Here is a 27,159-nt window from a genome sequence, read left to right as displayed (position 1 = left end):
CACCTATGGAGGTTTATTAATGTCCGTGTCCAGGATTCTCATGATCTGACTGTGGCTGTCAGGTTATTTACTGATAAATAGTACAAGATAAGACCAGTTCAATGTTAATGACATGATAAATGACGATAAATGTGTCTGATATTTAAACTTGAATAAATAATCGTGTTATTTGTGATGTATTCTCTAAAGCTGCAGCCAAAGACAGATTACTACCTATGTGCTGTTTGTGGATTTAGATGTTAGACTTTAAAGGTATTAATTATTAGAAATTATTTAGTTGATCATTTATTAAACTAAATAATCATTTTCAGTTTCAAACACGTCCAACTCCTCCTCCACCAGCCCTGGTGTCGTTGAGGCGCTGCATTTTATTTTGAAAGAGGAAGCAGGTGGTGTGCTCGGCGCAGCTTGACGCAGCCTCCACCTGCCTGTCCCCAGCAGCTCCGACCACAGAGAGGACGAGACGGCGGAAGGAGCAGCGCTGATCCACAGAGAGAAAGAAAGAGGGAGAGAGAGAGGGGAGAGCCGGGCAGAGGAGAGCTGGTCTGCGGGCTGTTTTCGCCTCCAACTGCCTCGTTGTGCGGGATTTGTGCGGGATTTGTGCGGGCTGCTTTGGGAACTATCCGCGGACCGTGGCTGCGAGTGACCCCGGACTGAGCCGCCGCTGCTGGCCGCCTCGCACGGCTCCGGATCCGCTGGGAACTTCTCCGTAGAGCTGTGCGGGTCTGGTGCGTTCAGGAGCAGGAGGTGGAGGAGGAGGAGGTGGTGCTGGTGGCTACTGGCTGGATTATTACACACTACACACAAAAGCCCAGTGGACGGAGTCTCCCTCCCGGAGCCCGGGCCTGGCTGCGGGTCGCGGTTTTTACGCAGCGTCGCTCCAACTTGTCTTTTAAATGTTGGAGGAGGATCCGGGGACCAGCGGGACTCGACCTGGCGGCGCAGCAGCGACCGCCTCCGACTAGAGGGAACATGTGTCCGTCGTGGCTGAGCGCTGCACTTCTGCTGGGAACTTTGTGTGCAGGTAAAGACCGAGCGCGGTGTTTGTGCTGCTCTGTGGGTGAAAGGGCTGCAGCAGGTTGCAACATCCAGAGCCAGAACCCGGACTCTCCAGAGTCCAGAGACTCTCCAGAGTCCGGGTTCGAGGCGGGTTTATTGTGTTTTTACTCCGCATGAACCGTCGATCTGGGTTTTAGCCAGAGAACAGAACCCGGCTCAGATGCGGATCCGTTTTAGGAGCAGTGAGGGGATCTGTCCTCCTCCTGGGAGCTGCAGCTGCAGCACATGGTGGAGGTGGAGCAGGACTCGAATCCGGACTAGGAGCCAAACCCTGGTGCATTAGAGAGGTCCTCAGGTGTCCTCACCTGCTCCGGGACGTGGTTCCGTGGGTTTTGTGACGTGCTGTGATTTACTGAGGGGTTCTCACCGTGTCCACGCCCGCGTGCTGCTGCCGGACCCGCCTTCGGTGCGGGTTGCGGGTCGGTGCGTGGACATGTGAGCTGCACGTTCCCTCCTCCTGTCACCGTGTTTGGCTGCAGCCGCGCGTGCACGCGCGTGCTCGCGGGCTGCTCCATTGTCTGCTCGGCCGTGCAGGCGGATCGATAACCGATCAGCAGAGCGCGTGAGCCTCACGCGCACAGGTAGCCGGGCTCTTCCTCTGACCCCTCCCTCCGCCGTGCATCCTCCCGCACGCGTTCCGAGGTAGCGAGCACGCGCGTTTTACTACTACTAGCCGCATGAATGGAGCAGCTCGGTCATGTGGCCTCGCGGTAGTGGCGTGCAGATCGCGCACGCCCGCACGCGCACGACCACCGAATGACGTTAGAGAGGCGTTGTGGGAGGAAGCGGTGACGTCAGTGCGAGAGGTTTCTCACCTGGCTGCAGGTGTGAGCTGAGGTTTCATGTAGGGTCGGTGGTCACGTGTCTTCAGTCAGCTCACAGTGAGGTTCACATGTTAATAAACAGATGATCTCTCACACACTCAGTGTGTGTGCTGGAATATTTCTGCATTTTAAACCATCTTTTTATCTTTTTTATCTTTTTATCTTTTCTAATTCTTTGTTGTGATTCTTGTGACAGCAGCTTGATGTGCTGTGTTTGGTTTCTCTCAGGTTTTTGTGTGATCCTGTGTTTTTGTGTTTGTCTCCGTCCACTCTGTTTTATTATTGTTTTATTATTGTATCGGTGACATTTTCCTCTCAGCACTTCAATAATCATCTAATGATACAACTGTGGCCATTTATCATGGAGGAGGTTAGTTTAGTTTATGGTAGTTTTATATATAAAATATAAATCAGTTGAACAGACACAAAGTTTATCTCCTGCTCCCGCTCACAGCTTCATCTCCTGATCAATACACACACACACACACACACACACACTCGCTGCAGCTGTCTGACGATGAAGTGAACTGATGCAAGATTTCTGATCGATATCAGTGTTGACGATTAAAACTTCTGATCATTGGCTGCGCGGTTGTTTTCTCCAGCTGTCGCATTATTCATCTTCACTGACGACCTCATTAAAATCTCAGCACTGTGAAAACGTCAGTGCAGTGATACACTTATTATCAGCAAGTCGAGCGATAACACGACTGTAGATTATCAGCATGTGTCAGTTTAAGTAAAGTCTTCACCAGTTTGCAGAATAATCTTTACACTTTACATTTCACCTGTTACCTGGTCCTCGTGCTCGTACCCGCTCTCAATACAGCTATGTTTTTTTGAGTTATGTTTTTTTTTATGCTGCAGATTGTTTTAGTTGTTTTTGGTTCAGGGCTGGAGTTAGACATTTGTGCATCAGTGAGTGTTGTTACACGTGTACATTTCACACACGTGCTACGTTAGTGAGTCCAGCTCTCTGGTTTTATCTGGTTGCGAGTCTCCAATCATCACATTAATGATTAGTTTGGAGCTGATCCCAACTGTCAACACGTCCCAGAGTCACTGTGAAAACCTGACAGTGTATTTGAGTCCAGGAGGCAGGAGGCTTGTCTGAAGACACATCCTGACATGTTTCTCCACAGCAGGATCCTGCAGGGTTCCTGAACGTCTCCACCACAGCCTGCCTCGTAGTTTATTACCTGTCAGCAGAAAAGCAACATATCAATCTGCTAACATTGGGTGGAAATATATGAAAAACTGAGAAATAACGTAAATAAAACCTCAGTGTGGCTGTTTTACCACCACCTTCAAGCGCTGTGTGTGTGTGTGTTGTGCATTTATCGTTTGTTTACTAGAAAACACACTTTAACATGTTCTGTCGGAACTGACAGAACATGTTAAAGTGTCGATGATCATTTTTACGACCCGGTGTTGGTGAAATGTTGAAAGTCTGTTGCTGGAGAACGTGTCTGTTCCTGTTGTTGTTGTTGTTGTGGAGTGAAACAGAAACCAGAGCGAGCTGCCCCCTCACTACTACATCTCCCTGCAGGGCCTGAACAACAGCACGGGGGGTGGGGTGGAAAGGGGGGGTACGTGATGGGGGATGGGTTGCCCAAAGCTAGTGGCAAGATTTAAAGGAGCAGTGCCTGTTTTTTTTGTTTTTTTTTCGTCTCTCTTCGTGCAGCTCCCCTAAGATTGATGACATGAGGTCAAGAGCAGGGGGAGGAGATGAGAGGGGAGGGGGTGGGGTGCTGGGGGTACTGGGTCAAGAGCAGACCCAGAGGGTGAAACAGATTTGAAACTAGATTCAGTGAAAGCTGCAGAAGTGCTGGATTTATCCTCCTGCATCAACAGCTTCTAAAGCGCAAACATCAGCATTTAGTCGTTTGGCAGAAGCATAAATCTGCATGAGAGTTCAACGACAGACGTCCAACGTTAAAGAGAGTAAAGTTAGTTTTACTCTGAGAACAACGTGGTTTTCTGTCTCCACTCTGGTCCAGACTGAATCATCTCAACAGCTAATGGCTGGATTGTCACAGTTTAGTTCAGACGTTCATGTTCCCCAGAGGAACCACTGGTTGTGCTTTAGTTCTCCCCTCATGTTGGCTTCAACAGGCTAAACCTAAACCTGGTCTCTGCTCAGGACATGATACAAAATCCACGTTGAGTAATTTGGATGATCCAGTGTTTCGTTCAGAACGTTCAGCTGCAGAATCGGTGATCAGGTTTTTTGTTTCCTCTAGATTAAAAATAAAAGAACATAACACATGGGGCAATAATTCCTGTTATTTTCCCCTCCGAACAAATCGGGTCATTGAAGTATGTCATCATATCTGATCAGAGAAGAATAAAACCAGTAAGACAAAAAGCTTGTCTTAGTAAGTCACAGCCTTCAAAATCAGTGTCCCTGCTGTTAGTCTGACCATCAGTCCAGAGACACTGGGCAGCTGTGAACAGATGTAAACAGATGTGGACATAGAGAACAGATGTAGGTTACAGTTCAGGTGATGATCAGGTCTGTTTGTAAAAACGTGGCAGTGTCTCATCATTCGCTGTCGTTCGTTTCACACACTGAGTCAACGTGAACAGGTCTGATGTTGTTTAACGTTGTTATAAATCAGATCCTGAGTTAAAAGAACCACTTCAAATATTACACAATAAAAATTCAATTCAAGTAAAAGTACTTGAGTCAGTTTGTGTCCAGCTGTGTGTTAACACCGACTGAGCTGCAGTGAACCTACAGCTGTAGCTCAGCTGACCTGCTTTCTCAGCGATCAATACAGCGGGTGGAGGTGGAGGGGGACCCCGTTTTTATTATTACCCTCCCTCTCTGCATACACATACACACATCATTAACCCCGAGCGAGGCTGCAGGCGTTTCTTTGTGCTCTGCTGCAGAGGTAGAAGTCGTCACATGACTCGGTGTTTGGGACCCTGCAGAGAACAGATGCTGAACAGTGAAGATGTTGGTGCTTCGCTCCAACTGCTTTTGGTAGAACCCACTGTAAATAGGAACGTGTATTCATCTGCTGGTCAGACGGAAACGTTTTGATCAGGAAGTGAGCTTCAAGCTTTTATGTCACTTAAGACACAGATTCATTTCTACTTTAGGACAGAAAGTGCGAGTCATTTCCTCTCTGCTGGTTCCAGCTAAAGAGTCTCACTAGATTTAACATAAACCAGCAGCTATATGGTGCTAAATTATATAAAATGTCCATTAATAGACTCAAACCATCTATAATTATGTTTTTAAACAGGCCTGACCTTCAGCACTGTGCTGATGAGTGTTTACACCATCAGATTTATATTGGTCCTGAGAGGATTTAAATGCTGGAGGCTGATTCTGGACTCTAAGCTGTTCCATGTAATGAGGTGGAAGTTGGATCTATCGGCACTGTAATAAAAATAAAAGCTGACTGTGGATGTAAACAGTTTGTACTTGTAGTAAATCCAACACGCTGTGATTGTTACATGAGCTGTTTTTGTGTGTCTGGGTTTGTCGCGGTTTCTCAGCAGCGGTTTAAATGTTCGTCTGGTTTTGTTTGAACCCTGTCGACGGCTCGTGTTTCAGGATCCTGTGGAATCTGTTGTGCTGCTGTGTGTTGTTGTAAAGTTGTGTTACTGTTTGTCGTGTCAGATAGCGTCACAACCTGCAGGTAGTTGGAATAATTCTCACACTGAAGCTTAAATCTGGCATTTCCTGTTGGTAGGAATGTGCCAAATTCATGACAGACTTCTCAGACCAAACAGCACCTGTTCTGGTTTCAGTGCTGCTTCATGGAGCTCGTTCCCAGCACCAGTGTAAGAAATGAAGACTCTCGATCTGACTCTGTAGTTGATTTTCTGAAGCCACAGTTTAAATACTTGCTAAGTTCTGAAACTGGTGAAGGATGAATTTGTATGAAGTTAACTTCTAGAGCTTTTAATACATATTGTTGCTATAAACACAGTCTTCATAGATCTGAACAGGGTCAGAAACTGATTTAAAAGAGTTCTTTGGGAAGTCGTCAGATACCTTTGTAGTTAGAGGATTCAGGGCATGTTGCGTTTTGTGGTTTGCGGTTCCTGCATTCAGAATTTAGTGCTTCAGCACAGCCGGAGTTCACATAGCAGTAAGATGTGCAAAACCTGCAGCAGGAAGTGGCTCAGCATCACTGGAGCTTTACGATCAGGAATGGTGGAGACACGGGGTGATAAATGAGAGGGAGGGGAGGAAGGAAAATGTGTAGGTAGTAGAGAGAAACAGAGAGAGGAGGTTTTACACATCAGTTTTTGATACTTTTAACCTGCTCATTATGTGGAATAAGTTGGATTCTTCAGCATGTTTCACATTTAACTACATAATGATCATTACTGAAAAGTAAAAATAGTTTTTATACTTCTAAATCTGTTCACTTGTTCTGACCCAGAGCTCATTAGTGATCATCGCTGATTTTTTAGAATTGTATATTTCCTGATATGAATTCAGTGAATCCTCTCTGTGCAGTTTGAACGTCCAGAGACTTTTCATAAATCAGACCCGCTGAGCTGTGAGCACTCTGCCAATGACTATAAAACTAATTTTATGGCCAAGTACCATTATCATAACTCTCTGTGTAACACACACATGCTCATTGGCAAACATACAAAACACACAGAGGGAAACACATAAACGTCGTTAGCAGAGAGCTGGTGATGTTGTGTTTACTCAGACTTTCAAGAGAGCAGTTAGAGAAATGAGGAGACCGTCCTCAACCTGCATTCATCAGCACTTTAACACGTAGAACCACATCAATGTAAGAGTTTCCTCAGAGTAATCATTAGATACACAATTCATAATAAAGTCCTAAAAATACACCAGATCATAAAGTCAGTCAAATGCAAAGTGGCAGAAAGAGAATGTGAGCTGTACAAGGCTGTAGTCAAGAAACTCAGAACGACAAGAAAGAAATTATAAAAGACAAGACCCAGATGCCAAGAGGAAATATTTGTTTAAACAACTGAAGAAAATTATTTAGGTCTCCTGTAAAACTTGACAGTTAAATACATTTCAATACTAAAACCCTATGTGCAGTCTCAGGAGTTCCTCAGGGAACTGTGTCGGGTAATTTAGTGGTTTCCTGAATCAGGACATATTGGTTTTGACTAAATTTTTATTTCTGTTTTGTTTGAATGAAACAAGTCTATCCAAGACAGCCCAGAGGTTATCTGGACTCTAGCCGCCAGTGCAAAGTTTGGGTAATGTCAGAATGGGATTTCCGGTGTGTCATTCCCTCTCCACGAGCTATACAAAGGCAACCTCACTGAAATTTCTCACCATGTGAGAACATGTCTGACTCAGTTGATCTTGTGCTACGTGTGAAAGCACAACTGCACAGAACCGGCGCCTGATTCACCACCATCATCTGGAGTTCATACTGTTCCTGTGAAAACGAGTAAATTGTCTATGACGAGACATTTGAAGTATCCAGTATGTTGAGTTTATCCTGGGACATTGTTTGTTCAGAACTTTTCTCCTGCACTGTGTTAGGTTACAGGCAGAGATGTTAAAATCTTTAGTAACTAAATGTGTCTTACTGGATAAGATGTGTTTGCTCATTGAAACATGCTGACAAACTCAGTCCGTCACATGGGTTTACACAACAACGTTGGTTTTCACCTGATAAGCTCTGTAGGCATGTTTGGCAGTTTGTACCTGGACAGATAGTGTTATCTAGGAACAGCAGAGTCCAGGGCACTGTTGAAACACGCTGCACAGATGAGTCTAGCTCGTTTCAAACCACCCAATCAGAGTCCAACAGCCTCCATGGTTGAGGTATAGAATAACAACAGTAAAGTCTGCATTGTGTTTGGTCGGCTGTAAAGTTTGGAGCCTTGCTGTGACAGATGGGGTTGGAGGGGGTCTGCGGCCCTCTTTCATTGACAAACTGACAGCTCCCAGGGGCCCAGACTGCCCCCCGTCCACTCATTTGTTTCCTCTCTTCCTCGAGGAGCAGAGGAATGACTCTCTGTGCTGCCATTTGTCTGGGGATGGGGGGCCCAGTCTGGGAGTGTGTGTCCTGTCTGGTCTCTCAGAGATGACGGGGGTAGATGTTGTCTGGACAACAACAACAAAACACACACACACACTCATTCTGACACCGGTCGTCTTATCTGGTGGTTCCTGTCCTGCAGTGATTTGTGTGGATTCCATCAGACTGAACGACTCCTCTTATCAGCTGTTAAAACAGTCACGTGCACGCTTTCACTCGTGCACTCTCATATGGTGTTGTGGAAAAATGGAGGTCTGGTGTTTTGTCTGCAGCAATGGATCCTCCAGGGGACAATCTGCGGTGTTCCAGTTGGCTCTGAAACGGCTGTAGGAGTTCTTCAGGAGCTCCAGGTCTGTTTAGGGTCCTCGACAGGGTTCAAGGCGTTCTTGAAGGGCTCTAGGACAACAAGAGGGCTTTTATTGTTTCTTTAGGAGCATCTTTGTGTATTTTAAAGTTCCACTATTCTTTTTTACATTTGACCCATGGTCAGTGGTAACTGTGTCAACAAAAACAATATTTGTTAATGATAGATTTTAACAAGTAAAAATAAATAATAGTAAAATGACAACAATGAAGACGAATGTCCCATTTTTCATCAAAATATAAAAACAACATTGATTTGAAATAAAAGTCAATGGACTTAAAAGCAAAACTGTGAAATCACAAACTGTGGAAGTAAGGGTTCAAAGTCCAAAGTTATTTTAGCTGCTCGGTCTTATGTGTTTGTTGAAACACTGAAGCAACGTCAAAATTAGGTGCCAAAAATAACACTGCTCATAGTGGGGTCCACTGGGGTTATCATTTAAAAACAACATCCCTGAAAATGGACCAGGGGTCTTTAAAGGGGTTCTAGTTCTACATCAACAACTGGAAATATATATTTGTACAGTCTAGCAATGATTCAAACCCTGAATTCCTGTTCACTCTTCATGATGATGAAGTGTCCTCTTAGATTTTCGGTGTATTTTTCTTTACATATGCTTTTTGCAGATTACTCGTTAAACCAGCAGCCATCTGTTAACTTGTTCACATGGGAACAGTCAACACGTTCTGCACATATGCTCATTGTGCTGCCGTTTGAATTACAGTGGACATCTGTATGTTTGTAAACCTGTGAGCTGCAAACAGCTGCAGCTCTGTGAGTCCGGCAGTAGCCGTCACATTCGAGCCAAGAAACAAAAATAAAAAATTAAAGGTGTAGAAGCTACGTCCGAATTAAACATGTTGAAACTCTACAAATAACCTGGAGGACAACAGGAATACTTAAGTTAAACTCATGGCTTAAACCTATAAATACCTAGTGGAGTTCAAGAAGAATCTTCCTGTGGGTCCTTTTAACTCCCTCAAACCCAATCATTGAAGTCCAGAAGGCTCTAAAGATGAGTCGACGGTGAGTGACCTTAGATATCATTAAAACAACCCTTAAACAACTTTGGAGTGTCCTCAAGATCCACGGACATCACTGTGCTGCTCCTGAATTTGTAAATCGTACTAGAGCTTCAACAGTATCAATCTTGACGAACCTCCCTGAGCACTGTCGTATAACGAAAACGATGTGTCATATAACACACGTCACCCCACAAGAAGAAGTGACACATTAATTCCCACATGGAGTCGCTTCGACGTGTGAGATGCTCCACTCCAGAGAAATGAACATGAGAACCATGTTGTCCCAGAACCCCTTAAGGAAGCCCTTAAATCCCATCAATCACCTGTCAAATATCCTCAGACAGTCCTGAAACATCTTCAGGAACCTCCCAACATTAAGTAGTCCTGAAAAACCCTCCAGTGTTCTGTTTATATCATATTGTATCATAGCTGATGACATATTTTCCACTGTTAGTTGTTTAGTTAATAACTCAACATCACACTCTTTAGGTGTGTTTGGTGTTTTTACTAATAATTATGTATAATTGATGATTAATCTGTTATTTCAGTTGAGTGAAACTGACATTGAAGTACAGTTATTAAATAAAAACTTCATCATCTGTACTGATGAGTCCTGTTGTCTTGGAGGTCAGCTCTATTTTCTGGAGCTCTCTGCACGGTCAGGACCGACCATGCTGTGATTGATGGCACTTATGTCTGCTCTGTGTGTGTGTGTGTGTGTGTGTGTGTGTTTGCACAGAACCAGCGAGATTTGGTTAACGAAGAGCTCTAGTACTCTGTCTCTACTCCTGCTCCTCCTCCTCCTGCTGCTCTCTCCCTCCTCTTATCATTTTCACAGAGAATAGTTCAGCAGTGTTGAGGCTGACTTGTGAGTGGCTATAAATAGAGGCTGTGTGTGTGTGTTTGTGTGTGTAAGTGAGTTTGGGGAGGGGAAGCCCATTTTGGGATCCAGCTGGATGAACGCCAGGACTTGGCTGAGAGGAGGAGGAGGAGAAATGAATAGAGGAGAGAGGGAAAGTCTAAAAGGCCGACGGTCGCAGCAGCAACAATCTGAGGCCAAATCAATTCATGTCAGTGGAATCAGTTGCAGGGCAGCGAGGAAATGTGCAGAAGTTTTCACATTAAGTTCAACTTATTGAACCTTGACATGTGATTTCACACATTCAAGGGACAGTTTGAGTTTACAAAAAGAGGAACACATACAGAAAGCTGTGTAGAAATACAAGTACTGCAGTGTGTAGCTGGATTTATACTTTTTACAAGAACTGAAAGCTACAAGGACTGACAGCATTAGTTACTGCTGCCCGACATGATCCAACACTTGGGTGGAAAGTAAACTAATCACAGTTGTTGGATGTTTCCAGATGCAATTGAACGTTGTAGTTAATATTTACCTGGACTTTTTTTTTTTATATTCTGGATATTTTCCAGCACAGTTGCTCCTCTTCTATACTTATGATTGAACTGGGAGAGTTTTATCCTCAGCCAGCAGTAGAAGGACTCCAGCTGTGTGATGATAAATGACTTTTACTGCAGGAAGCACGGAGCTGAAGTCATGACCTCATGTGCAGAGCAGCCTCTTTTCTACTGGCTTCTGTAATTTCTCATTCAGCGTTGTCCTCTAGTTTCTTTACCCACACATCTGCTCCAACAAACCACTGAGTATTAGAAATTCTAAGTTTTAATTTACTCAATTCTTCAATCAAGGCAGCACAGGTACTCATATCATCATAACTTGGTCTGTTGTGTTGACTCACGTCAGGATTTCTGCTTATAGACAAATGAAAACTGAGAGTTGTTTGTGCTCCACAGCTCTGTAGTGTAGTAATGGCCATGTGTTCAGCTCACTGTGTGTCGGTGTGAGTGGAACAGACCGTGAACTTCCACATGTGACTATTACAAAGGCCTTTAATGACGTGTGTGTGTCAGCTAAGAGTTCCCATGGCTTTGCATCTCATATACTGCCCTATGATCTCAACAGCATATGCACACACATACTCTTGGCCTGCCAGATGCCTGTATGTTGGTATGTGTGTGTGTGAGTGTGTGTGTGTGTGTGTGCGCGCGCGCGCATACAAGACCTCTGACCCTCGTGTCTGGAGAGCACAAAGGCTCTTAATAATTCGTATGTGGTCATTTTGCATGATAAAGTCGCTCACACACACTTTGAGTGATTTGCATTTCACACACGTCTGTTTCCATATCATCAAGGAAACACAGGAGGTCAGAGGTCACACACTTTCTCACACACACGCAGCATAGACATGTTAATGTGTGATGTGATTATGTGTCGCAGTGGTTGCAGCTGGAAGATGTGTGTGAAAGTCTCTTCTCCCTCTGCTGCTTTCTCACATTCAGCACTGAAACGTGGCGTCAGAACAATAATACATCTGTCACTGCTTCTAACATATGATATGAAAATCTGTGGCTGTCATATGAATATGTGTGTCCGAGTCAGAGGCCGTGAGAACAAACAGGATCTACTCTCACAGAGATATATACTTCAAATCTGAAAACAAGTCCTCACAACTTGTGAAGCACGAGCATTCAGACGACTAGAGCAACAACGAGAGGTAATATAGTATGTGTGTATACACTATATACAATTATTAAACCTTGTGATGGATCAGCTTGACCCCAAAGAAGAACCAAAAACAGAGAATATATGATATAATTAGAGGATGGATCATGTATTTTACTCGCACTGGAGGGTTGAACAAACAGGAGTTAATCATCAATTATATCCTGAACTAAACGTGTTTCCAGTTTCGAGTGTTTTATTGTGAAACGCAGCCTGACGTTATCGTTGGGTCACTTGGTGAAAGCTTCACACAGGGGTTTGAAAATGTAAACACTTGATTAGTGATCATCCTGATAGCCCAATAATGAAGATGCTGTTTACTCATTGATTCTGTTTTTTTGTGCAGAGTAACAATGGTTGTGTGGGGAAGGGGCCCGCTCGGGCCGTTTATACACGGGGCCCAGATTTATGTGTGACAGCACCAAAGATGGAGGTGAAGAGTGCTGCTGAGTGTGGAGGAAAGATTTAGAGTCAATTTCATTAATATCTGAGGAGAAAAGAGCATCTGCCCCAAACCTCCGAGTCCTGCAGCTCTGTTGTGTCTGTAGAGACCTGCTCTGATAATAAGTTGATCCACACACACACACACACGGCTGATTAGCATGTATATACTGTGTGTGTGTGTTGACATGTGGGGTCAGATGGTGTCACACCCACAATAGAGCCGGCTGCAGCAGAGTGTGAGAGATGTCTGACCTTTCCACCATCAGATCGCACTCGTTATTGTGTCTCGGCCTCTCATGTCCCCATCGCAGGTCGCTATAGGGCCGTCTCCATGGAAACGCTCGCTGCCATATGGACGAAATGTCATGAGGCGTTCGCTCGTGACGTGACAGAGGTGGAAATGTTACACGTTCAAGTTGTGCGACCACAGTTAGAAACAAGAAGGTGCCGTCCTACAGAATCCACCGCTCTGGTCCAGACACAGGTGTTTTGGTGCAGATGGTAAAACTCTTAACATGTTACACCAACACGTCCACAGGATGATACTGTGCCTGAAGAAAAACAGGCAACATCTTTAGTTCCAGGTTTAGTTATCAGTCCATTATCTGTCTGTTAATTAAAAAGCTCGGGAAACAACATTTCTATGTCACAGGATTGTTGTGTTATAGTCATCCTGTGGTCTGCGTGTGTTAAAAGGCCTTTACTGCCCCGTTCTCTTTATATTTTACACTTTACTTTTACTCTTTAATAAGTTCCTTTTTGCTTGACTTGTCTGTTATTGTACTTCACAGTGAATGTGTTGATTCACAGCCGCTGAGGAGCAAAAAGTGTGTAACAGCTTCTGAACTGTAAACCTCTGCCTTTCTTTCCTGCTGCTGGAGGATGAGTCTGGTGAACAGGAGATGAGGCTGTGATGGTGACGTTGCTCTGCCAGCTGTGAAACCTGAAATCTATTGACACAATACTCATCCTCAACAATTACCTTAGTTACTGTTCAACAGGGCTTCAGTAGTTCAGTCTGAGTTTGAACAGCGCCCTCTGCTGGACACTAACTTAGTTGAGATTAAAAGTAAAACATTTTAAACTAAAACAACTCTGTTAATGTTCATTTCTGTCACATTCAGATGAACATTAAACTAAAAAAAACACCAGCTCTGTCGGGTCCATGGTTCCTGGAACTGTTCACTACCTCACTTCTGCCTTTAATACTCCTCTGTCCAGAGAACGAGACGAGCTTTAACAGGCCGACAGATGTTCCCCCTGTGGTGTGTGTGTGTGTGTGTGTGTGTGTTTGCCTGACTGCTGCAGTGTGGATTCATGGCTCTATTTACACACATGACAGATAAAGTGTGTGTGTGTGTGTGTGTGTGTGTGTGTCAGTAGAGTCTCAGTAGATCAGTAGAAGCGGTCTGAGCTCGTTCGTCTCTTCCTGAACTTTCTGTAACGCGCTGCCTAACTTTTAATTAAAGAAGAAGTTGGACTAAATGTCAACACACACACACACACACACACACACACACACACACACTGACAGCTGCCTGGCCCATTAGCTCACACGTCTCCATGGCGACCAAGGTCGACCTCCAGAATACTGATGAGACTGCAGCCGACAAGAAAGTACTACACTGCTACTGCTAAGTACTACAGTACTATGCTGTACTACAGTACTATGCTGTACTGTGTGGTACTACAGTAGCTGGTGGAAACCTGCAGTTACAAATACTGACTAACGGATCTGGACAGTAGTGACTGGTTATGAAGCTGCTCTTATTTCTTTGTGTGTTCTCCACATACACAGATTTTTACGTTTACGTGCTTCAGGCTTCACATCTCTGTATTTTTGGATTTTATCTCTTCAACAGTAAAATAAAAGCTGGAACACAGAAAGTGACGTCGACCATCTGTGAGCGTCCGTCTACTTACTTCTTGCTGAATCTCCTGCTCCGTCGCCACTGGTCGGACCCAGTCGGCGGCTTTGCAGCCGATTCCGTGTGTTGAATTGGCGGCAGACCTGTCAGTGGGAGAGACCGTTCTGATTGGCTGTTCAGCTCAGCAAATGACTGCATGAGGAATGTAGTTCAGAGCCACTTCTAACGTATCTCAGTCTGCGCTAGTTCTTTGGTGTCAGCTACAGTGTCTCTGCATTAAGATAAAGATGACGACTCATCTGTGAAATTTAAAAGCACGTATTGAATACACACAGTGAACCTTCTGTCTCTGTCAGACTGGTCTTAACACTGGAGCCATGTTGAACGTTAACTACATTTTTCTGATGCTGCTGAAGGTTTAGTTTTGTCACTGATGTTTCTGAACAACATGAAATTGAGTGGTAGTGTCACACAGCTCCCTACGTCGTGCTCTGCTGCAGACGACATTAAAAGCTCAAGCTTGTCTCCTTCAGTAACACGAGAGAAACTGTTTCAGTCTGCTTACATCACTTACACTATTACTATTACTAAATGTGCCACTGTGATGTCGTGCTGCAGCTGTTGTAGTTGTGACATGAGCAAAGGATGTCAGGTGTTGTAGCTACAGATGCAGTTAGTGCAGAGGTCAGGTGGACGGAGTAAACACGATGGACTGCAGTTTTAGAGTGATAGCTGTGTGATTTATGTATTTTAACAATTTCATAACATTAACCTGATGTTGTTACCCTGGTGACAAAGATGTGATACATCTGTCAGGACCCCTGTACAGGTCAAATCAGAGGAAGAGACGAGCAACACGTGGTTTATGTTGAAGGACTTGTTGGATGAATGGAAACAAAAAGAGTCCACGAGCTGAAACATGCTGGTCTGGTGATGATGTTTGTCTTTACTTTGGACTCCACTGCTCTAACAACCCTGACCTGTGGTAGTAGTAGTAGTAGTAGTAGTAGTAGTAGTAGTAGTAGTAGTAGTAGTAGTAGTAGTAGTAGTAGTAGTAGTAGTAGTAGTAGTACAGTGTCAGCGCTGACAGTGTTTTACTGTGTTACTGTACTGCAGTGAGCTCACAGCTGTGCAGCACTCGTGTGTTTTTCTTCTGTGTGTGTGTGTGTGCGTGTGTGTGTGTGTGTGTGTGTGTGTGTGTTTGTTTGGGTGGGATTGGTACCAGTGAATACTCCCACATTTCCGGTTGCCTAGCGACAATTAATGCACAGATTGGCTGCAACATCTGTCACGGTGGACGCTGCCAAAACCTGCTCCATCTCTTCCTGCTCACTTCACTTTCTTCTTCTTCTCTTCCTCCTTTTTATTCTTTCACTGTTTCCAGTGTTGAAGAGTAACTGAAGTACATTTCTGAGGTACTTGTACTTTAAATTTAACATTATAATAAGGATCCGATTTTTCCTTTCTAACACTAAAAAATCTTGCAACAAGTCGACTTGTTTAACACTAAATAACTTATTCATTAAAGAATAAGACAAGAAGAATGAACTTAATATGATCATCAGATAAATCTGTTCCACACTGACCATTTAAATACAAATATATACAATAAAGGACAGTATGAATTATATTTGTTAGTGAACATAGCACAGAGGCTTTTTAATAGAGGAGGCACTTTATCTCAGGAGACCAGGACCAGGATATGTGTGACTCCTGAAAGTCCCATTTTGGACTCGTTCAAAAACAAATCAGCTGTCCAGTGCTGATGTTGTTGTCACGGAGGTTTCCCACATCATAGTGAAGCTATGTGGGGAAAAATATATTACTGTTACTCACTGCTGTCTGAAGAAACAGCTCAGTGTCACAGTCTGACTTAAGGGTGTGTGTGTGTTGATGATGACCTCATTCTCATACAACCATAGGAGTCAAAGGTCACATCTGGCCTCCATAACTCCTTGCATACAGAGACTCAGTAGCTGCTGGTTGTGTGTGTGTGTATGTGTGTGTGTGTGTGAGATACCTTTAAAACACCTTCACCTTCTTCTTTCTCTCAAACTGTATCTTACCCTCCTCTTCTTATTGGGGGGAGAGGGGTGGTGGGTGAAGTGAACAGGAGAAAAGAGAATAAGGAAAGTAGAAGAGAAACAGAAGGAAACGTGTGTGTAGATAGAAGTGAAGGACTGAGAGGAGGTGAGCTGGAGAAGATGGGTTGATGCTGAGCTGCTCAGCAGGAAGTGATCACTGCTTCTTCAGTTTGTGGCTCCACGCTGTCTGTGTGTGTGTGTGTGTGTGTGTGTGTGTGTGTGTGTGTGTGTGTGTGTGTGTGTGTGTGTGTGTGTGTGTGTGTGTGCGCGCCTTTACTACGTTTTATGTTCATTTCTTTCTCTCATCTATTAGGACGTGATTGTGGTTTCAGGCGGTTTCAGTGTAAACCAAACGCAATTTCTATCTGTATAGAAAATAAATTTCTACACGTCGGGTTCAGGCAGGTTTTCCACATGCTCTAGATCAACCTGTGATCATCTCAAATCCTTCTCACAACGTGTCTACACAGGTGTTTCCTGTTAGAATACTTGTGAACTACACTCGGTCCTGGACCCGAACGCCTCCTGTGAGAATCGTCCAGTGTCACTGCAAACAGTAGTCATCTGCTGCACTGCTCCATCCTCTCTGCTCCATCACAGACACACCTTGGAAATAATAACTTCATGGTTTTATTTCTTTCTTTCCTGAAGAGAAGACGTTTGAATCACAGTCAGTCAGGTGGTTTTTCTGTCCTGGTGTCAACAGCGTCTCTGAAAGCTTCCAACAGTCAGTCGGCTGCATCTTTATTCTCTGAGAGTGTGATCTGAAAGTGCTGAAGGTGTTTTTGATGGTGATGAGTGGTTTTGAATATGGAGGGAGCGCAGGTCAGGGTCTGAGCTGCCGACATCAGGAGTGTGTTTGTGTGTGTGTGTGAAGTGAGCTGATGCCTGTGAGCTCAGTGTGTTCTGAAGGTTTATTAAAGACCGACCTTGTGTCCTGTCGAATGTTTCTAAAAGCCTTTCTCATTGACACTGTGTGTGTGTGTGCAGGACTGAGCCATGGCGAAGCCGACACCAGGGAGTGTTTGTACTACAATGTCAACTATGAGATTGAGAAGACCAACCAGAGCGGGGTGGAGCGCTGTGAGGATGAGAAGGACAAGCGCTCGCACTGCTACGCCTCGTGGAGGAACAACTCGGGATCCATCGAGCTGGTGAAGAAGGGCTGCTGGCTCGACGACTTCAACTGCTACGACCGGTACAAACACACACACACACACACACACACACACACCTACACCTTTATGTTGTAGTAGACCTAAAACCACCAGGTACTGCAGAATGTCAGACCTGAACGGAGACTGGACTGTATTTGAAGTATTTCATCTTAAAAGCTAAAGATTTCCTCTTCAGATTTCTCAACGTCCTGTTTCTCATCATGTAACAATTCATTATCTTATATAGAACATATAGAAAACACAGTTGTTGACTTAACAGAGACACAGGAAGCCACACACATCCTGCTGTCTGCACCTGTCGGGTTCATCTTTAAGGACCCTGCAGCTCTTCTATCATCAACAGTTGATCATGAATCACTTCCCGTTCTCAGGACGTCCAGCCGTCACTCCACATTACTGTTCATTTATTACTGCACTGAGCATCGTGCAGCAGGGAAACAGTCGCTGTCTGACTCGGTGTTTGTGACTCGGGCTTCCTGCAGTGACAAGCTCCCGTTCCCCAGCATCCCCGCTGCCCCCACTTTGATTGACAGGTGCTGTGACTGGGCGCTGTGTAAACGCTCAGGGCTGTTTTGGCAGCGGCGGCTTCAGCTGGTGACGTAACAGCGTAGTGACGTCAGGAGACAACAGCTCTGTCATTACCCTTCAAGACCTTTGTTTTATCTGATTTCGACTCCAAATGTGGTTTATGGATATTTTTAGAGGTGAAGGTGTCATTTTCTGTTTGTGTTCATTTTAAATTCTGTATTTATGTTGACAGATTGAAGCAGGGAAGTCTTATAATGTTAAATTTATTGCTCTACATTTAACTGTACTGTAAAAAGAGCTGTTTCTAAATGGACAGGTTCATCTTCTCTCTCCCTCCAGTATCTGAGAATCACGTGTTTTGTCATCAAACACATTTATATTTAGCTATTTTATCCTCACACCCAGAACAAAATGCAGTGATTGAGAAAACAGAATCAGCTGCATTTCATGGCTCCAACGTTTTAAAAGTGACGAGCGGCGGTGAAGAGTCAACATGACAGAACTACTTCACTTCTCCTCAGTAATCACGTCTGTAGGATCAGTGTGAGACCAAAGAGAAGGAAACGGTGAAGCTGAAGATTGGTGCTCGCAGCTTCTCCCCTGACACGACTGATATGCTGCAAGTTTCACATTTTTCCTGAGGCGTCAGAAGAAAAAAACAAAAACCCGCTATATGGGTCAAGTACGACTGTTTCCAGAGTACTGAGATGATACTCAGCCTTCCCAGACTCAGTTAGATTGACACCTCTGCTGTTAGCTTCTCTCAGCTCTTTGGAGCACAGCAACGACTGACAGAGTGGAGCATCACTGAACATAGAAGATCTGTGGAAGGATGAATACACAGAAAACTACAATACTACTGTGTACTATTACAGTACAAAATATAAAGAGTGACTGTGATGTTGCTGATCTTACTGTAGTAGCTGTAAATGCAGTAGTAGCACTAACAGTAGCAGTTGTAGTTGAAGTAATGGTAGTAGCAGATAAAGAAGCTGCTGTAGTAGTGAAGTAGTAATAGTATCAGCAGGTGCAGTAATAGTATCAGCAGGTGCAGTAATAGTATCAGTGACAGGTGTGGTGGTATTAGCAGTAGTAGAAGAAGTAAAACAAGTTGTAGGTGAAGCTGCAGAAGAATCAATAGTGGTGGTATTAAAGTAAGAAACTGCAGTTATTGTCACAGGTGAAGTAAGATTAGCAGTATTAGCAGCAGTAGTAGTAGTAGTAGTAGTATTTTACTGGTTTACCTGAAAGATGATTCACTGATGTTTCATGTTGATTTTTAAAAATCTGATTTAGTTTTTCCACAGTATGAACTTCCTGTTCACAGATTAGGATTATGTTCATATAGGAATAGAATCAACTCTGCCGTCCCAGAATGCTTTGCACTGTAGTCACCAGGATTAGTGTGCGCTGCCTTTGTTCTGTTGCTAAAAGGACCGACAGGAGGAGAGGATGATGGGAAGGAGGATGAGGGTGTGTGAGCAGACGCAGCAGTGGACACATGGACTGATAGAGAATTATTCTGTGACACTGCTGCAGTTTGTGATGGTGAAACAGGTAAAACAGACGAGAACAGTCTGGTGTGAGCTCAGAAGAAATCCCACGGTGCTGTGCTGGTGACTGTGAACGCAGCCTGAAGCTGCACAAAGTGGAGGAATTTCAGTTCAGAGCGTGTTTCACATGTTCACTTGATAAATGAGTTTCTGTGCTGAAGTGAAGCCTCTGGCCTCCGATGATGAAGCTGCTGACAGAATCCAATTAGAAAACCTCTGTGTGTCTCTGCAGCTTTCTGCTCTCAAACAAACATGTTCAACACGTACGAAGCCCAGAACATTTGGATCTTGTTCAAACAGTTTGTAACACCAGGTCATTTCTGACTCGGCTTCACCAACAGATTCAAATCTGCACTTGAGCGTGAGACAAACTCTTGGTGACATTTTCAGATGGACTTTGTTGTCGTTCTCTCTGCCTCTCAGACAGGAGTGTGTGGCCACAGAGGAGAGTCCTCAGGTTTTCTTTTGCTGCTGTGAAGGAAATTTTTGCAACGAGAGATTCACACACCTGCCCGACGTCAACGAGCCACGTAAGTGTGTCATCTGATGCTGTGTCACATCCATCTTCCTCTGTTTGTTTTTCTCAGTTTGTGATTCAGCAATTAATCATTTTAATGTTTCATACTAAAGGACAAACTCTGTGTGAACAGACACTGTTTATATTGTGTAGAAAGGTTTTATATTTTATAAATCAGTCTTTATTTTGTTATGTGTTTGCATTTTAATGAAACATGACTGTTTAAATTAACATTTTTGTGTGTGTGTGTGTGTGTGTGTGTGTGTGTGTGTGTGTGTGTGTGTGTGTGTGTCAGCGATCAAAGCCCTGCCCCCCAGCATCAGTGTATTAAATGTGATGATTTACTGCCTGCTGCCCGTCACCATGCTGTCTGTCACTCTGCTCACTGCTGTCTGGATATACAGACACCGGAAACCTCCGTACGGACACGTGGACGTCACTGAGGTGAACACACACACACACACACACACACACACACACACACACAGTAACTTTGACCTGATCTTAAATATAAAGACGTCCTGAGTTTTTGAACCTCTAATAACCAGACAGACTTTTAATGGGACCAGGTTCCTTTTTTTCCACTTTGATTTACTTTTCTACAAATGGTTTTATTCTGTTACACTGATCCTCAGGTGATCTAATGAACCAGGATTCAGATATTTTAGTAAATTAAATTTCAATGTGGAGGGATGTTGATTCATTGACTCACAGATTTAGAAGAAACATTTTCTGGCTCTTTAAGTGAAAACACGTCCTCATAGCACCATCATGTGGTCGTCTGAAGCACTGCAGCGTTCATTTACTCACTGAGATTCACTTAAACTCAGTGAAAATGAGTTTGTTTAGTTTGTTTCTACGGTGGCTTTTTCAATCACATCTACAGTCACTTACATGTTCAGTTTGATGATGTGTCTCTAATATTCTGGATGTAAACTGTAGGCAGGTTTTGTCTGATTCAGTTTGTGTCCTCTGTGGTTTACTTTTTAGTACAAATTACTTTTATTAAACATTTCTTTCTTACAAATGAATCATCTTTGTGCAAAAACAACACAAAACTAATCTTGGTTAAATCCTGTCCTCTCAAATCAGAATACAATTCCAGCTTTTTATTATATATGTTGTTTATTTTCCTGGTGTTCCAGCTCAGATTAGTAGAATTCAACCCGTTTCCTCTTTTCTCTGTGTCCTCCAGGATCCAGGTCCTCCTCCAGCCTCCCCCCTGCTGGGTCTGAAGCCGCTGCAGCTGCTGGAGGTGAAGGCCAGGGGGCGCTTCGGCTGTGTGTGGAAGGCCCAGATGATGAACGAATACGTGGCAGTTAAGATTTTCCCCATCCAGGTACAAATCAATCAGATTTAATCACTTTGTATCTGCACATTTCTAGTGTGTTAATTTCCAGATACAAATATGGAGGAAGTGGAGGAATAAAAAACATTTATATTAACTCCAGCAATGAAATTTAAAGAAAGATTAAAAAAGTTTTTCAGCCACGTGGTTAAAAACAGATTCTGATATTTTTCGATGCTCTTTGATTGTTGACATTTTTTAAAATCTTCTTCCAGAATAAAGATTCATGGCAGAACGAGCGAGACGTGTTCACTACTCCGGGTATGAAGCATGAAAACATCCTGAGGTACATCACCGCAGAGAAACGAGGGAGTCACCTGGAGGCCGAACTGTGGCTCATCAGCGAGTTCCACGACAGGGTGAGGAAGATGAAGAGGAAGGACGTTAATAATGTTTTTACAAAGACTAGTAAAAAGAATGTTGTTTATGACATCACAGGGTGTCACTGTGATGAAACAGTTTATTTTACATTAGAACAGAAATGTTGGACTGGTTCGATGTGATCTTGAACCTGTATCTCTGCAGGGCTCTCTGTCAGACTTCCTGAAGGGAAACGTGATCAGCTGGACTGAGCTGTGTCACATAGCCGAGTCGATGGCACGTGGGCTAGCTTACCTTCACGAAGACATCCCCCGACACAAAGGAGAGGGACCCAAACCGGCCATCGCTCACAGGTCTGCACACGACTGCAGAGCAGCTGCAGTGAGGTTGAATTAGTCACATCTGTCAGAAAACTACAAACCAGCTTCAGAGTGGAAAGAAACTTAATCAAGCTCCATTTATTATGAAATTCAGTTCTTCTAGTATCGTAACTACTTAATTTTGTAACTCACGCAAACTTCAGTGGAAACAAATCACTGTTAGGTTCATTTCTATGATTAATAAAAGTTGCACTGCACAGAGCTGTTCACATATTAAATTTACAAAAGAGGAAATGTTCTCTTCTGGAGTCACGTGGTTTATAATGACTTCTATTCTTTCTCTCTGTGTCTCTCAGGGATTTCAAGAGTAAAAACATCCTGTTGCGTTCAGACCTCACAGCAGTAATCGGTGACTTTGGTCTCGCTGTTTGCTTTGAGCCGGGGAAACCACCTGGAGAGACTCACGGACAGGTGAGCTGCTGAGACTGAAGACTGAGGAGAAGTGCTTCAGTCAGACACTAGATGTCTGTGTGTCTGTGTCTCTGCAGGTAGGAACCAGGCGTTACATGGCTCCAGAGGTTTTAGAAGGAGCCATCAACTTCCAGCGAGACGCCTTCCTTCGTATCGACATGTACGCCATGGGCCTGGTGCTGTGGGAGCTGGTGTCCCGCTGCAAAGCTGCTGACGGTAACAAACATTAATAAAAACATTAATAAATATTATTTCCTCTATAAACAGGTGGATTGTGTTTAAAACAGAACAGTGTTGGGTTTTCTCCACCTTGTGTTTCGTCAGGTGCAGGCGACACATGAAGCAGCTGGTGGGATGTTAACATACATGATGTTTTTCTGCTCAGGTGTTTGTTTATGTTTCAGTGTGTGGGATTGTTTTTGTTTGTTTAGGTCCAGTGGATGAGTACATGCTGCCATTTGAGGAGGAGGTCGGTCAGCATCCATCACTGGAGGACCTGCAGGAAATTATTGTCCACAAGAAGATGAGACCAGTCTTCAAAGATCTCTGGCTCAAACACAGTGTGAGTGCAAATACACACAGTATATTTAAATAGTCATGATACCATCTGTCATTGAAGTAATAATCCTTAAACTAGTTTTAGAGAGGTGTTGATTCAGCTGTGATCATGGCCTTTAACATTTGGTACCTCCTGCTGAATCCAGTCTGATGCTATTCACCTACAGTACAACTCATCATCTGAATCACTGAGGTAACAGCTGTGAATTAAAGAGTAACTGGAACAATGTGACTCTAGAGTGAAGACGTCTGACTGCCTGGATTTTCTTAAGGCTGTAGCTGAAGAGCTGAAATCATCAGATTAGATAATAATTCAGTATATTCAGGACACCATAGTTTGTTGTCTTGTTGAGTTCTACTGCTTTTTGTTGTTTTAATTTTTTACTGTTCTGTTCAGACCATTTAAAATGATCCGTTGTCTCCCATAATATGAAGTTTAGTAAAGATAAAGTTTGATCCGCTTTTCCATAAAAGTTTTTTTCTAACATGTATCTAAAACTAAAATCTATGATTTGTTAATTTACTTTATTAAATTAATTATTTAATTTATTTTTGTCTGAGTACAAAGATTTTCACTGAACATCATTGTTTTTTTATTAATTGTTGAAATGAGTAAAATTTGAGTTTGATGCTGAAAAATAAGACTGAAAACGTGATTAAATATTGAAATAATGCTGTTTAGTTTAGTTTAGTTTAGTTTAGTTTAGTTTAGTTTAGTTTAGTTTAGTTTAGTTTAGTTTAGTTTAGTTTTAGTTTGTAAGAACCCAGGAGAGTGTGCAGAAAAGATGGAAGGAGTATTTTGAGGAGCTGATGAATGAGGAAAATGACAGGGAAAGAAGGGAGGAAGATGTGGATGCTGTGGAGCAGGAAGTAGCAGAGATTGGAAAGGATGAAGTGAGGAAGGCTCTGAAAAGGATGAAGAGTGGAAAGGCTGTTGGTCCTGATGACGTACCTGTGGAGGTGTGGAAGTGCTTAGGAGAGACAGCAGTGGAGTTTCTAACCAGTTTGTTCAATAGGATTCTAGAGAGTGAGAAGATGCCTGAGGAATGGAGGAGAAGTGTTCTGGTTCCGATCTTTAAGAACAAGGGTGACACGCAGAACTGCAGCAACTATAGAGGAATAAAGTTGATGAGCCACACAATGAAGCTGTGGGAAAGAGTAGTGGAAGCCAGGCTTAGGAAGAAGGTGGAGATTTATGAGCAGCAGTATGGTTTCATGCCCCGTAAGAGCACCACTGATGCCATTTTTGCTTTGAGAATGTTGATGGAAAAGTACAGAGATGGTCAGAAGGAGCTGCATTGTGTCTTTGTAGATTTAGAGAAGGCGTATGACAGGGTGCCGAGGGAGGAGCTGTGGTACTGAATGAGGTCGTCGGGAGTGGCAGAGAAGTACGTCAGAGTAGTTCAGGACATGTATGAGAGAAGTATGACGGTGGTGAGATGTGCTGTAGGTCAGACAGAGGAGTTCAAGGTGGAGGTGGGACTACACCAAGGATCAGCTTTGAGTCCCTTCTTGTTTGCTATGTTGATGGACAGGCTGACAGATGAGGTCAGACAGGAATCTCCCTGGACAATGATGTTTGCGGATGACATTGTGATTTGCAGTGAGAGTAGAGAGCAGGTGGAGGAACAGCTGGAAAGGTGGAGGTTTGCTCTGGAAAGAAGAGGCATGAAGGTCAGTCGTAGTAAGACAGAATACATGTGTCTGAACGAGAGGGATCAAGGTAGAAGCGTTAGGTTACAGGGGGCTGAGGTGAAGAAGGTGCAGGAGTTTAAGTACTTAGGGTCAACAGTTCAGTGTGATGGGGAGTGTGGAAAAGAGGTGGAGAGGCGAGTGCAGGCAGGTTGGAGCGGGTGGAGGAAAGTGTCAGGAGTGTTGTGTGACAGAAGAGTGTCAGCAAGACTCAAAGGAAAGGTGTACAAGACAGTGGTGAGACCAGCTCTGCTCTATGGGTTAGAGACGGTAGCAGTGAGAAAGAGACAAGAGGCTGAGATGGAGGTAGCAGAGATGAAGATGTTGAGGTTCTCCTTAGGAGTGACCAGGTTAGACAGAATAAGGAACGAGTACATCAGAGGGACGGCTCACGTTGCCTGTGTTAGCGGCAAAGTCAGAGAGGCCAGACTGAGATGGTTTGGACATGTTCAGAGGAGGGATAGTGAGTATATTGGTAGAAGGATGTTGGAGATGAAGCTGCCAGGCAGGAGGACAAGAGGACGACCAAAGAGGAGATATATGGATGTCTTAACAGAGGACATGAGGTTGGCTAGTGTTAGGGTAGAAGATGCTCATGATAGAGTTAGGTGGAGAAGGATGATTCGCTGTGGAGACCCCTGATGGGAAAAGCCGAAAGAGAAGAATAAGTTTAGTTTTAGTTTAGTTTGGTTTAGTTTAGTTTGGTTTAGTTTAGTTTAGTTTAGTTTAGTTTAGTTTAGTTTAGTTTAGTTTAGTTTAGTTTAGTTTAGTTTAGTTTAGTTTAGTTTAGTTTAGTTTAGTTTAGTTTAGTTTAGTTTAGTTTAGTTTAGTTTAGTCTGTGATCTGAGTCTAAACGGACGGTTTTGTGTTATTCTGACATTGTCCCGTGTTCTGTCCCGGTCTGTCTTCAGGGTCTGGCTCAGGTCTGTGAGACGGTGGAGGAGTGCTGGGACCATGATGCTGAGGCTCGCTTGTCGGCTGGCTGCGTGGAGGAGAGGATCTCCCAGATCCGCCGCCTCATCACCACCATCGCCCCGCCTACCTCCGACCACCACGCCCTGCTGGTCTCCACAGTCCAACCTGTTCCCATGGTAACCAATGTGGACCTTCCACCCAAAGAGTCCAGTATATGAGGAAAAAGTCAAAACAAGACAAACATTTGGAGTCCTGACGTAACACGCACACACAAACACCACATCATCTTTTCTCAGTGGAATTTTACAACCTGAAGCAGAAATACGGCGTGAGAGCAGCTGCTATTTTCTCTCTGTGGACTTGTGTTTTTTAACTCTTAATCCATAAGGTATTTGATTCCCTCTCTCTTCGTCCTTTTGGACAAATATGACCAGCACACATCCACGTTTTTCTTACGTTTTCCTCCCAGTCTCGAGTCACTTGCATCTTTTTTTAACCGAGTGTGTGTTTTTATAAGAAAATAATGAAGCAGACATGCAGACACACAGGAAAACCCAACACTGAAACGCATTCAGGTCCCGACTCAGTGAATGCTCTTCTATCTCAAGGTACCTCAGCGACAACTTTCGTTACTCTCGCAAATTTTTTACCGTTTTCCTCGTGCATTCTTCCCCCTGCTGTCTCCTTCTACTCCTCCTTCAGATCTATACTTATCGGCCGACCTGGCACCTTTGCAGACGCCTCATAGAGCAACCATCAACCTACCATTGGGATGTTGTTGTTTTTTTTAACTACGATGCTGCAAACCCCCGTAGGAACATGGTGACTGTTAGACAACAAATGCTGAAAGCAAACCTTTGAAAATTTAGTTTTTCTACCATTTCTTGATTAGTTTTTCTTTCTTTCTTTATTCTTCACACATAACAAACCTTCGGATCCAACGGGTGTATCAAAAAGCAGGAAGTGAGGTCAGGAGGAAAGATGTGAAAGACAAAACACGAAAAGACTGGACAGCGCTTGTTTTTAACATGAACATTTTCCGTCCTCTATTTTCTTTGGTTCAGTTCTAATTGGAGATTGTAGACCTAGAGGACTCGAACAGGATTGGTCGTCAGGACAGAGGAGGGAAGCCTGTTGCATGCAGAGATTTGATTGGCTGACTGCGCTCAACCACAGCATTTTGGTTGGCTCAGAAATAAAACTTCTCAGGTAACCAGGTCTACAGGGGCTGGGAGGGGCCGGTGGAGGGAATCTGGTGTGACGTGAAGCCAGCTGCGAGTTTTCAGCGTTTGGAAGGAGCGGGGCCCGTGACAGGTGTGGACGGGGATTATCTGAGGGTGCTCAAAGCCTTTTGTCTGTCCTGTACATTTGAAAGGTGCCCAAAGGGGACAACACGTGTTACCCTACAAAAGGTGCAAGACCTCGTGATGCATAGAATGGTTTATGCATTCAGGTCAGTGTGTGTGTGTGTGTGTGTGTGTGTGTGTGTGTGTGTGTG

The 27,159-nt window shown here is 43.9% G+C and overlaps 1 protein-coding gene across 1 annotated transcript; it reads left to right on the top strand.

Annotated features, from left to right (window-relative positions):
* The first annotated feature begins 404 nt into the window (after positions 1-404).
* On the top strand, positions 405-27,159 carry LOC113163542 (activin receptor type-2B-like). Its single transcript, XM_026362280.1, has 11 exons — positions 405-1,024; positions 17,251-17,458; positions 19,943-20,049; positions 20,332-20,480; positions 21,232-21,375; positions 21,600-21,743; positions 21,910-22,058; positions 22,382-22,496; positions 22,574-22,712; positions 22,928-23,058; positions 25,658-27,159. Exons 1-11 carry the CDS (start codon positions 973-975, stop codon positions 25,877-25,879), a joined length of 1,560 nt encoding a protein of 519 aa, XP_026218065.1. The 5' UTR covers positions 405-972; the 3' UTR covers positions 25,880-27,159.

This window comes from Anabas testudineus, chromosome 2, assembly GCF_900324465.2.
Source record: "Anabas testudineus chromosome 2, fAnaTes1.2, whole genome shotgun sequence".
Taxonomy (NCBI): Eukaryota; Metazoa; Chordata; class Actinopteri; order Anabantiformes; family Anabantidae; genus Anabas; species Anabas testudineus.
The sequence above is the reverse complement of the archived record's forward strand: the minus strand, read 5'-3'. Positions and strand labels throughout refer to the sequence as shown.

Excerpts from the sequence above, each read along its gene's own strand:
- LOC113163542 (XM_026362280.1), top strand. The coding sequence starts at position 973 with ATGTGTCCGTCGTGGCTGAGCGCTGCACTTCTGCTGGGAACTTTGTGT. Across the intron at positions 1,025-17,250 it reads GCTGGGAACTTTGTGTGCAG|GACTGAGCCATGGCGAAGCC; the intron begins GTAAAGACCGAG and ends GTGTGTGTGCAG. Across the intron at positions 20,050-20,331 it reads GCCCGACGTCAACGAGCCAC|CGATCAAAGCCCTGCCCCCC; the intron begins GTAAGTGTGTCA and ends TGTGTGTGTCAG.